General features: G+C 43.6%; 1 protein-coding gene across 1 annotated transcript; it reads right to left on the bottom strand.

Moving 5' to 3' along the window:
• Positions 1–4844: 4844 nt before the first annotated feature.
• Positions 4845–11639, bottom strand: uqcrc1 (ubiquinol-cytochrome c reductase core protein 1). Its single transcript, XM_031855703.1, has 13 exons — positions 11501–11639; positions 10273–10413; positions 10048–10134; positions 8513–8642; positions 8096–8294; positions 7466–7545; positions 7063–7178; positions 6675–6818; positions 6033–6193; positions 5843–5928; positions 5656–5744; positions 5456–5531; positions 4845–5364 (listed from the first exon to the last, which is right to left on the bottom strand). The coding sequence occupies exons 1-13, from the start codon at positions 11561–11563 to the stop codon at positions 5300–5302; spliced, it is 1437 nt and encodes a 478-aa protein (XP_031711563.1). The 5' UTR covers positions 11564–11639; the 3' UTR covers positions 4845–5299.
• Between the last annotated feature and the right edge of the window lie 428 nt (positions 11640–12067).

Raw genomic sequence — 12067 nt, 5'->3', positions numbered from 1 at the left:
GTGCAGAACAATACTTGATTAAATGCCTGTAATAGCAGCTGTGGCAGAAATAAACTTCTCGAGGCTAATCTGTGAATAATGTTTAAACTCAAACTGAAAAGACTAATTTAAAATTGTGATTTCTCAGCGAAGATAAATCATTACATAAAACAAATTAGCCTCCATTTACATGTTTTTTATGTTTTGTTTGTATTTACACAACAGCATTAGAGCACATTTCTACACTACACACTGTAGAGTGGAGAACAAAGTTTTAGGTTATTACTAAATTTTTAAGAAACAGTATGATTTCTAGAAGTGCCAATTTCCTATTACCTAACATCTGTAGAAGAAGCCTGGTAAAACCATTTGGGCTTCCTTAAATAAAGTATTGTTACAGCAATCTAATGGAAACATGAACAACCTTGTGCTCATTGATTCCAGTTGGGGTAACAACCACATGGGTAGTTTGTATATCTGCAGGGGTTGCAGGGTTTCTCTGATGCCCAGTAGTGACTTCATAGTGGCCTTAGTACTTATAGTGTCGCTGCAACATATTAAAAACATCTCTTGCAATATTTGCATTTGTGTTGTCTTTAACTACCACGGCTTGAAGTGGTACAAAAAAAATAATTCCAGGTTATGACCAGCGTAAAACAAAACAAATGCGGATGTAAATCAGATGAGCAGTTTATTTCACTGTGTTGCTTCATATTTCATGCTCACTGCAGGAGCACAGATGAATCATGCCACAGATATTAGTGCAATGTAGAGCAGATAATGCATTAGACTTAAAATAGCTGCGACTTGTTCGCCAAATTCATCAAGTATGAGTGAACAAAGGTCTATAGAAAGGGTCTGTTCTTCCTTCAGAGGTCAATATCCTGCCCACGTCTTTGTCCTGTTATCACATATCAGACCCGGCTGTGGGTGACGCAAGCTCATGCGGCTCAGACCCATTCATTTGTGCTTTATGGGTTGCTGATGCTTGTAATTATACTAAGCATGCCTGATATCAATGCGAGTGAGTGAAATGAATTAGACTTGAGAAAAAAAAATATGATTATCACATTGGATTTAATTGAACAACCTTTTCTTTGAATTCAAGATTACACATGCAAACAGAGGAAACAGATTTCAGAACCTGATCACAGTTTCTGACCCATGGGTGAACAATCTTTGAGACAAAATACCAGCTTCATCACACTTTGTTTGACATTGTTTGCAGTGTCCTTTTGTTTGTTTTACATCATTCTTTCTATTTACTTCTGTTTCAAGAGTCAGCCCATGGAGTGTGGTTTTGGGTGTAAAACAATCATATAATAATTCAATGCAAGTATAAAAGTAAAGCAAATCTAAGCTCTAAAGGACAGATACTGACCGTAATGACTGATTTCACCTGAACTAACAGTGTTTCTAACCAGGTGCCTGTGTCACAATGTAAGAAGTTAACTCCTCTGTGAGATGAGATTTCGTCCATCGAGCCCCCGGCAGCTCCCAGGGGCCCCGCTTCTTATTTCCTCTTGCCTATTCGTGCCATCAGTTCTGCATTGGCTGCAGCCTTGGTTCTCATGTCCTGGTTCTTGGCCAGGTCTATGAGGACACTGAGGATGCTGGTGGGAACATCAAGGGACAGGGCGAAGCGGGACCCCTGCTGGGCTCTCTTCGGCACCTGGGAGGCTGGGCGCGGGGCTCGCTCTCGCCGGAGCACAGTGTGATGCTCTGATCGGAGCAATGAGTTCAACACAGCCAGCACATCCCTCTGTGTGTCCTCGTCAAGTTTAGCAAAAGCGGGAAAGCTCCTCTGGCTCTGGGCGATCCAAGGCAGCAGCAGCAGCAGAGCCAGGCAGAAACACACACGCACACTCCTCATGGTCAGGACTCTGTCTGCAGAGAGAGAAGAAGAACAGATCAGCCAGTGGCTCTAGATTTCACAAACCTGACACTGCAAGGCTTCTCTCGGGATGTTATGCATCAGGAATTTTCTGATCTGCAATAATCTGATTACATATGCAAATCCCTCTTAAATCGAAAACTGAGGCTTTTTATGAAAAACAGGAGGCTATTAGATGAGAACATATATATATATATGCAAGCAGGAAATTCCTAATATTTTGGAAATATCCAGGAACATCTAAGATTAACATTTCAATAGTCCCTGTCAATGCACAAATGGATATAAAAGATCTATCCAGAGTGCAGCAAATGGTAGATTTGAAATATAGATTTTTTTTAAAGACATAAAATCATGTTGAAAAAATACTTTGTTCATACAGTTTTCTGCAGGGAATTACAGATTCTCCAATATTTTGTCCACTTATCCTATAAATGATACAGTATTTTGTCCAACTGCCTAAAAAAATCATGCAATATGTTGTGAAATATGTAGGCTAGATAAACCTGGGCAAGCATTATCAAATGTCATAATCTCAATCAATACTTACTCAGTGAAAAGTTAGTAACTTGACAAAAAGGCACTTCTCCTTCCTCTGGTCTAAAGCAGGGCTTTGCTATTGATCTCTTGTCTTTGACCCTATAATACTGTCTTCTGTCTCTCAGCTTCTTCTTCTTCTTCTTCTTCTTCTTCTAGAGCTGCAGGAGGATGGACCTGTGTGACACGCAGTCGGATGTTCAAATGGACTTCTGTCTGCTCGTCCACGACTTTGTCTTCATCCACGTCGGTCTTCGCCGTGGCACTGCCCCTTCCCCTCTCTGTTTATCTTTTATATCTTTACACGCCATCACCCTCCCTTCATTTCATCTCATTTCCTTTACACTCATTTGCCGTCTTTCTCTTTCTAAAAATAACACAATGGTAATCACAATAGTTTGCCTAGAATGAATGGGAGAGTTGCCCACGAGTCAAAGCACAACTGAAACCCACCACTTCCATTCAAAAGTTAAGTACCAACACGCTGCAAAAAACAATCCCTTTCTTATCATGGTGTTATGAGTTCCTTGTCAATCATCCATGCAGACTGGGTGACGGAAGCTTCATCATTATAAAGGGGAGGAATCTGCTATGTTTAAAGGCAGCTTCTAGGAGTATCCATAAAATATGCTGGCCGTTTTTCTCCAGTCTAAAAAACAAACATGTGATTTCTCATCTTAAACCCAGCAGATCATCAGGATCCTCTGAAACAGTGCTCAATGGACAGAGATGCCAAAAGGCCTCAAAATGGATATCGTGACCGTCATAAGACAAAGTGTGCAGGTGTGATACCATTAGGCCATATGAATGGTGAGCATGCACTGTATACTCGTTTGTGGTTTTACTCAAATGTGTTTAAATCAACAGAATGTTTTCTAATCAACGAGTCAGAGCACACACAAATCTCCAGGACCGAAAACAAGCAGCCTACGTCACAAACTCCTCACATGGGAGTTCTACATGAAAGAGCAGCCCCAAATTTTTCCGCATTACTATGACGGTGATTCAATTCTACAGGGAGCATTTAGTTGGGAGAAACAGCAGCTAAATGTCATCAGTTAGAGTTTAGGGAGGCAATTGCATTTCTTAAAATGGGGTTAATGTGTTTCATAATAATTGAAGTAAAATAAGGGAGACTGTAAATTTGCTCCTTGGGTTCCTATTTTGAAATGATGGGCTTGATTAAAGATCCAATAATCTGTGTCAACTCATGTTGTCAACTCAGATCTGATTTTGTGCAACGACAGCCACCCCAGTCATGTGCACGTGTGTTCTTGTGTGGTACCTCGAAATGTTTGGCATGACATGGAAAAATCAAAAATGCTGGAAACTGTGCATTGTTACTTTTTTAAAGGAACATTATGTACGAGTACAGAAATCTATTTTAAGCGCACAGAAGAGGGGGGTGTTGGGAGGTTAGACGGGAGCAATCATAAAGAAAGCCCTCTGGAGGACTTTAAAGGAGGAAGGGGCCGTCAGGCCCAGGAAGGAGACCAACAAGACAAAGCCATACCTTGTTTCCTGAGTCATCTCCAGTCCAGCCCATCAAGGGACTTATCCTCATCTGACTAATGACACGAATATCACAAGAGCAGCCCGATTACGACAGCTGGGCCCTCGGGGGGCCTTCAGGATTACAAGCCGTCTCAGTTACCCTCAGATAAACAAACAGGGGTCGCACAAATGTCATCCAGCAGCAAACAGAGACGTCCTCGGTTGTAGGCTAAACCAATAGCATCATTATCACACTGCATGATGCAGCAATACCCACTAATCTAAGATGACGTCACATCTATGACCCAGGGTCCAACATATACTGTATATCACAGCAGGTTTTATTTTGTCATTCAAGTGGCCCACTGACGTATAGGTTCTGGATCAGATTAAGTCAATGTATCAGAGAGCATCTCATTGCAATTACTTTGATCAGTGACGTCAATCTGATTGAAAATATCGTTCAACGATAATCATACGATAGCAATTAGTAGAGTAAGTACAGATTACAAAAGGACACTTACAGTGGCAATCGAAAGGTGGTGAGGAGTAAAAGCAGCAGGGTGCTGAGATCAGTGTATAGCAGAGGCAACTAGACTAGAAAGGTGCAATACAAGTCCACCAATGAAACACAAGGAGAACGACTAGTGCATTTAGGAGGAGAGTTATTTGGATCACCATCAGTTGAGCTCAGCAGTCTTATCTTGTGTCCTGTTTTTCTAGAAATCTGAAGCCGACTAGACACAGCGACATTCTTTTGTGTGTGGATTTTAGTCCTGGCAATAGTCTCAGAATTTAATGTAAAGGTGACAAAAATGTGTGCACATTCTCCTCTTTGCCTTTTCTACTTATTGCAGCTGACCATGACACTAAAATGGTTTAACACTAAAAAGAGTAAGAGGTTCTAAAAGGTGTAATACAAAAACACACTGGGACAATCTTTTACAGTATTTTTTTATTTTGTCGGAATGAGAGCTTCTGTTATGTACAATAGAGGACAGAAACAAATGTTACAGAAATTATAAATATACTCTTGCTCCGGACTTGTATTCAGAGTGTATTCTGTGTGTGTCCAGTAGATGATTATTTGCTATTCAAGTCTCCCCCCCGTCTCTGCAAGTCAGTACCAGGTAACGAGGGCCTGTACTATACAAGAGGTAACCGATGTGTCAAATTTAATACAATGTGCAGACTGGCTGCCCCCCTCCCTCATGGCTAAATAAGAGTGATCAGTGGGCAGGATTAGAGAGGGAGGCGGGGAGAAGAGAGGATGAATGTGCTGTCAAGCCGATGAGCGGTCAATCCTCAGGTATTCACGGGACGAAAACGGGCGTACGGTTGAGGAGGAAGATGAGGATCAAACGTGGGACACACGGAGCAACACAGCTACGCATCTTAAAACCTCAGCCAGTACATGGCACTGCGCATTCTGTTGTAGTCGGGTAGCTGCTCCACAGGACCTGTTGGGAGGAAGCCAGGAAGAACACATTAGAGGTTACAGCCTGGGCCCTGACCTCGCTGCAAAAGCACCAACACCCACAAAGAACTCACCGACAGCTGCCACAGCAGGACACTTATCGTAGATATATTTGGAGCAGATGTCTCGCACCATCTTCGGGGTCACGGCCTGAAAGAAAAGATGTGGAGGGGAAGTAAGAACTCTTACCCTGGAGACAAGCTACAAGACTTATTTGTATTGAGTTGTACTAATGGCATAAATGGAGCAGAACTGGTTCAGAGTGTCGACTCACATCGATCCGAGCATCCCACTCTGCCAGAGGAATACGGCGCCCATAGTTCAGGACGTGTCTGCCGATGTCATCGCAAATCGGGGTTGTTCCTAAAAGACAAACAGGTGTGTTGACTTGAGATTCGGAGGAGTTTGTTTGCATGTTTGTGCATGTGATAGTCATAGTGCATGACAGACACGTAACGTACCATTGAGCTGCCCAACCAGGCTGGCCTTCAGAGCGTTCTTGCCTCTGGCTACATCACTCTCCGTCACTGTGGTGCACAGGTTGATCCTGCGCAGAGATTGGAGGAAATAAGAAGAAATACCTACAAACTGAAATAACATTACAGTTATGTTGTTCTGTGAGTCTCTCTCTCTCTCTCTCTCATTACTGACCAGGCATTCTGGGACCAGTGCATCATATCTTCGATTTGGTGCCTATCAGACACAAAGTAAATGCCCAGCAGGCCGGTGTCGCAGTAGGACGAGTGGAAGGCCTGGAAGCTGTGACACAGGTTCTCCTCCACCGCCAGGCGAGCCAGACGGCTGCTCAGATGCTGCAGGTGAGAGGAAGAAATGGGCATTTATTATCCGACTGTTCACAATCAGAGTGAGATTATAATCACACCAGCATCAGGTAGCAGGCCAACATATATACTGTATTACATTTAGGTTGACCTGCTCCAAGTATGTGACGATGAAAGCAGTATAGACATTTCGAAAATAGCTATTCTATTCTGTAAATGAAACATTTTTTTGCTATGAATTTCAGGTCTTGTTCCTCCCTACAGGTCCGGAGTCAGGAGTGAGACCCCTGACCCAGGTTTACAGAGAGGATCATAGTCTCCCCCTTCATAATGGCCACTCAAAACACCAACAACCTCAAGTGGGCAAAGCTCAAAGGGGACACAGCTGCAGAAGATTAATTAACTTTACAAGGTTCAACTTTCATCATTGCTGTCTTTTCTTTGTTGCATAAACTAAAATACAGTACAAAACTGTCCTAACCAACATATATATATTACATATTTAACCAACCTTTCCGCCACCATAGGTGAGGTCATAGCTGCCGATGATGGAGTTGGCCACCATGAGCGGCACGATGTCTGGGCTGGTAGCACTGGCCCCCTCCACAGCCACGGCAATGTGGGCCAGAGGCAAAGCATCGTCACGCATACGGATCTGGGAACAGATCAACAAAACAATTATACGTGACGATGAAAACAATATCGCTACTAATACATGTGCTATGCTCCTCCACAGGCCAGAATCACATCAATCTAAAATACAAGTTAAATAACCTGAAATTATTCTAGAACAGTCTGAGGCCAAATTACAAGAAGTTCCCTCAAGGCGTTCCTGAGATATCACGTTCACGTTAAAGGGATGGAAAATATTCCCGCAAAACATTCTCAACACATCTCACCTCACTGCCTGTAAATCGGCAGGGTGACAACACGGGCACGGCATCTCCCTCATACTCAAAAGACACGCCGCTGAAGTGAGTATTGGCCAAACCGACCAGCTCCTCGTGGTTCACGCCTATGGAGGAAGCACATCAGAAAGACGCCAAGTCATTCCAGGAAAAGTAGAAATCCACAGCTACCAGAGTGTGTGTTGGGACTAAGAGGACCTACCTCCAGCGTGCGTTGGGACTAAGAGGCCCTACCTCCAGCGTGCGTTGGGACTAAGAGGCCCTACCTCCAGCGTGCGTTGGGACTAAGAGGCCCTACCTCCAGCGTGCGTTGGGACTAAGAGGGCCTACCTCCAGCGTGCGTTGGGACTAAGAGGGCCTACCTCCAGCGTGCGTTGGGACTAAGAGGGCCTACCTCCAGCAGCAGACAGCACCATGCGAGGGGCTTTGTAGTGGCTGTTGATGTAGTCCACTAGGTCATGGCGGGTCAGAGTCCTAGAGGAAGAATTGCATGCGAGTATTAGTGGTAACTTACACAATGGTGCACAACTTGATATAATATGGAATAGATATACTGAAAGGAAATGCAAAACGCTATGTGATAAAGTTACGTTTAGTCAAATCGTTGTGCCACTTTCAAAGTGATAATTAGCATCATCATAACTTCTCAAAATGTCTCAATTCTGAGATGCACGTGAGCGACTCTGCATCGATGCAGTGACAGTATTTACTGTATTTTGCTGTCACGCTTGTTTCTCTTTCTCTCCTCTGAACTCTGTTTCACCAAGGGTGCAGCTTATACACACTGTGTGCACGGAGCAGAGAGATGGCACTCTGCAGTCTGCCAGTTTGTTGCTCTCACTACCAATATTATTATTGCTGTCAACAATGTTGGGCTGAAAAAAAACGTGCATGCAGGCTGAAATTGAACCATGGTGTTGTTAACCTTGTAAATGCACCGACTTAAGCCAAGTAGCAGTAGAAGAGATACGAGTAAGGAAAAGTGTGTGTGTGTGTGTGTGTGTGAGCATGCAGTTCCTCTTGCCTGGCATTGTTGGAGGGTCCCAGCACACTGTGTCCCAGAGGAGTGCCCTGGAAGGCGGTGGCATGCAGCAGGTCAAGGCAAACTTCCTGCAAGTTACCCTCGACTTCCTCTAGCTCCCGCAGCACCACGCCCCTCTGCTGCTCGATCTCCGCCTCGTTCAGCGAGCAGCTCTGCACCACCTCTGACAGCAGCTCCACGGCTGAGAAAACAGACAAGAAACAAAGATTGTGAACTCAGTTACTGCCTCGTATAGTATAGGGCAAAGTAATTGGGATTCTCAATTCATCAGGAATCGAAGTTTACGTGTTCATTGTTTGATTCTTAACGCCTTCATCTTACAAACAAGAATGGGTTTTTATCAAATGATTGTAAAATCTAGGGGATGATACATTTCACTGCTTAACCAGGTCATCTAACCTTTGGGGAGGTCTTTGGCAAGAGTCTTCATGTAGTATGCAGTGTGCTCCCGAGAGGTATACGCGCTCAGGTGTGCACCCATAGCCTCAACCTGCTGCTCCAGGGCAGTCTGGGGGTGCTTCTTGGTTCCCTGGGGGGGGGGGGCAAAAGGTGAATGGAAGAAACTGTGTCTGTCAAATCACCAAATAGTTTGCTGAGACAATGTTTCACCTTTCGCTCTGCTGCACAGTTTCATTTCTAATAGCTTATTCTAGAAAACAGTTGTGAAGGCCAACCAAATGTTGTTCAGGACAGTTAATGTAGGAGGTGGTTTGATTTGGTTTTCAAAAGCTGATATGCAATGTGAAAACACAAAGCCAGTGTTGACTGTTTCTGCTCCGACTTCCAGACTGTGGTCGGGAGGCACAGGGGAGACTTTGTTTGGCTTCTCATATCAGGGTTACACTGTACATTTTCTACCACTAGAAAACCTTGAACTTCTATTCTGCTCCAATCGCAAACACGTCTGCTCTGAGCTATCATCACGCATTCTTCTGCCTTGACCTCACACTTGTCACACAACACACTGAACTATTCCTAAAGGATGCACACTACTCTTACAACACCATGTTTCCATCCAAACATTTCTATTTGAATTATCTGATTTGAAAGCTGGATGGAAGAGACAACTCCAGTGTAACTTTCTCAACAGCTGTCAAACACGGCTCCACCCGTAGGAGAGACTCTACATATTAAGATATGAATCAAGAGACGTTATCGGCACCTCTGTCGTCATCATCTTTGGAAAGTTGCAAATACTTTGTCATATAAGCAGAAACAGAAGAACCTGCCCATGAACAGTAAGGTCGAGACAGACAAGCTTTCTTTTTCCATGTTTTGTTCCTGACATTGGACTTGTGCTCAGGTAGACATTTTATTTTTCTCAGCCCAACCTAGCAGAAGGATCCGCATCTAATTCACTTTCTATTTGTTGCCACATTTGTAACATTGGCTTTAAATTCCCTCGACTGTGGAATCCAATGATTATTCAAAATAGTCATGGTTAGCTCAAGTAATCACTATCAGTAGATTATGTAACAATTGTTAAAGGCCTAAAGACGGTTACCTTGCAGAGCAGTTGGATTCTCGAGATGGCAGAATCGCACATCACACAATCACACAAAAAGACATCTTATTAGGCTTAAAGTAATGTGTATGTGTTCGGTAAGCCAGAGCACAAAGCAATCAGCATCCTGTGAGGAGCTAGGGCCAGCTACGGGCTTGGACTATATGTATGACAATGATAGACGATGATGGACAGATGGTTCATCCAATCATCTGCATCTTTTTAAGGCGCCTGCGCTTTTCAAAACAGTTTCCAATGACTGCTTTTCAGATGGTTCTTTGTGACAAACCATCAGGTGGAACAGATCATAAACCCAAGGGATACAGTCAATGTGTTCTAGTGAATAACACTGAATCTAAAACTAACTTTTATTTGTTTACAGGAAAACTCCACAAGGTACCTTTAAGGTCATTAGTCTACTAACATCTACCTTGAAAGCCATGTGCTCCAGGAAGAAGCCTGCTCCGTTGTTCTTCTCACTCTCATAGCGACTACCAGCACTGATCCACAGTCCAACCTATGACAGGGAAAAGATATGTGAAGAATATGAGAAACGATCATCGACAGCAACACATACCACTCACTCTGTCCATAAACTGCTGAAACAACCTCCTACATTGGTTGTAAATAGACCCCCCCATTACTGTGTTCTTACAGTGCAGGTGGCATGTCCAGTCTCCTCAGAGGCAACCCTCAAACCATTGTCTAGGGTTGTCAGGCGAGTTTCAGGGGCTCCCACCAGGCTCTGGGCATAGCTGACAGAGGCATGGCTGCGCCTCAGAGACAACAGGATGGGCTGAAGGAGAAGAGATAACACGTCATTTTAAAATCCTGTACATTTACAAATACTGTTTCCTCCTCTTTCCTGTAACATGCATTACTGCAACTGAAAATAAGCAGACTCATGTGTGCCCTACATGTGATGCAGATAAAACATTTCTACATTTTAAGGGACTGGACACAACAGACACACAGGCATGTGCTCTCTTGTTTCCTCACTAAGACCAGAGGTAAAGCGCAGACGCAAACTGAATGTAGTAATCGAGTAACCAGAGGCTCATGACAGTCTGGATGTCTGTCTGTTCTGAACACTTCAAGTCGATCCGATCACAATTAAAGCAAGAGTAGAAATGTTTGGCACAGGACAACACTTTGCAGCTGACATCGACACCACGGCCACCTACTGCTATCTGCAATGACTAAAATTAGAGAAAGCCAGAATACCAGTATATAGCAGTATGTATAGCAATTGTAATCGGATGTAAAAGATGTCTAGTTTAACATTTCATCTATCACATTGAACTGTAAGGTAGTGGGATGTCATTCTATAACCATTTTCATTTCAGACGGTAGTTTCACGTTACTGTGGAAGCTGTTTCTCAACCTCGTTTCCTGAATAATCTAAAAATCAGTCTCAGTGCAAAGTGTTGACATTGCTGTCAACATGATGTAAAAGTACGTATTCAACAATCCAACATAGTGACGACTGACTAAAGTACAGCATTGTCACTAGCCGGCGTTTCCAAAGTCACCATGCTAACGCTGCTAGCAGGTAGCTTAGCTTGTGAGGGCAGGTGAGGACAAGGGACAAACGTTACAGCTGCTGACCTTGTGACAGACCGACACAAAGACCAGCTGATCTGAACAACACGTATTTAAACGGACGTTTCACATCAAGTGTCCCCTCACGAGACGTACCGCCTCATTTGACAGTTGACCTTGCATTCACTGCTAGCTAACTAATGCTAACCCGGTTCCGTAGCTCTTAGCGGGCGGTACAACCTCCCCGATAACTTTCAGCGTTGCGCTAAAACATGAAGAGTACAGGTATCACACTTAGACATTTCAACGCTTTTCTACCCAGCCTTTAAATCTGTACTTACACTGCGGGTTTTGGCGAGGGTTCGACCCACAGTGCTCCCGACTCGGCACACGGACGCCGCCATTTCTTCGTACGGTTACAGAAGGTAGAATAAGAGGGATGTCTTTGGCTGTTGTCGTGTAGCGCCTCTTCTTCTTCGTACTATAAAGATGTGGTTTACCTCTTCGATTGGGGAATTGTTGCCACCAACAGTCCGTTGTGTGTTATTGCAGTTGACAACAGTAATGAAGCGCAGACAGGTTTTAAAGACTCCATTGAGTTTGTTTTTCTCCAGTTTTGTTGGGTTGTGGTGTTGTTATGGTGTATACTTTTCTGTTCTGCCTACTAGATTCTAGAGATTAATTGATTGGATGCTTCATTTTAGGGAGGCATGGAATACAAGACTTCCTTAATAAAATGTAGACATTGCCCTAATTATCTCCCCCTGTGCTTTCTCCCTACAAACCATGATGACTACTCCCTCTGGCTTTTTTCCTTCTCTCAATTTAGATTAATCAATCCTCTCATTTCCATAACAGACACACACAGAAACCTCATATACATATATATATACATATATATATATATA

The sequence above is a fragment of the Anarrhichthys ocellatus genome, unplaced genomic scaffold (assembly GCF_004355925.1).
Source record: "Anarrhichthys ocellatus isolate YVR2014 unplaced genomic scaffold, GSC_Weel_1.0 scaffold1, whole genome shotgun sequence".
Taxonomy (NCBI): Eukaryota; Metazoa; Chordata; class Actinopteri; order Perciformes; family Anarhichadidae; genus Anarrhichthys; species Anarrhichthys ocellatus.
Note: the sequence above shows the minus strand (reverse complement) of the source record. Positions and strands in the feature narration are given on the sequence as shown.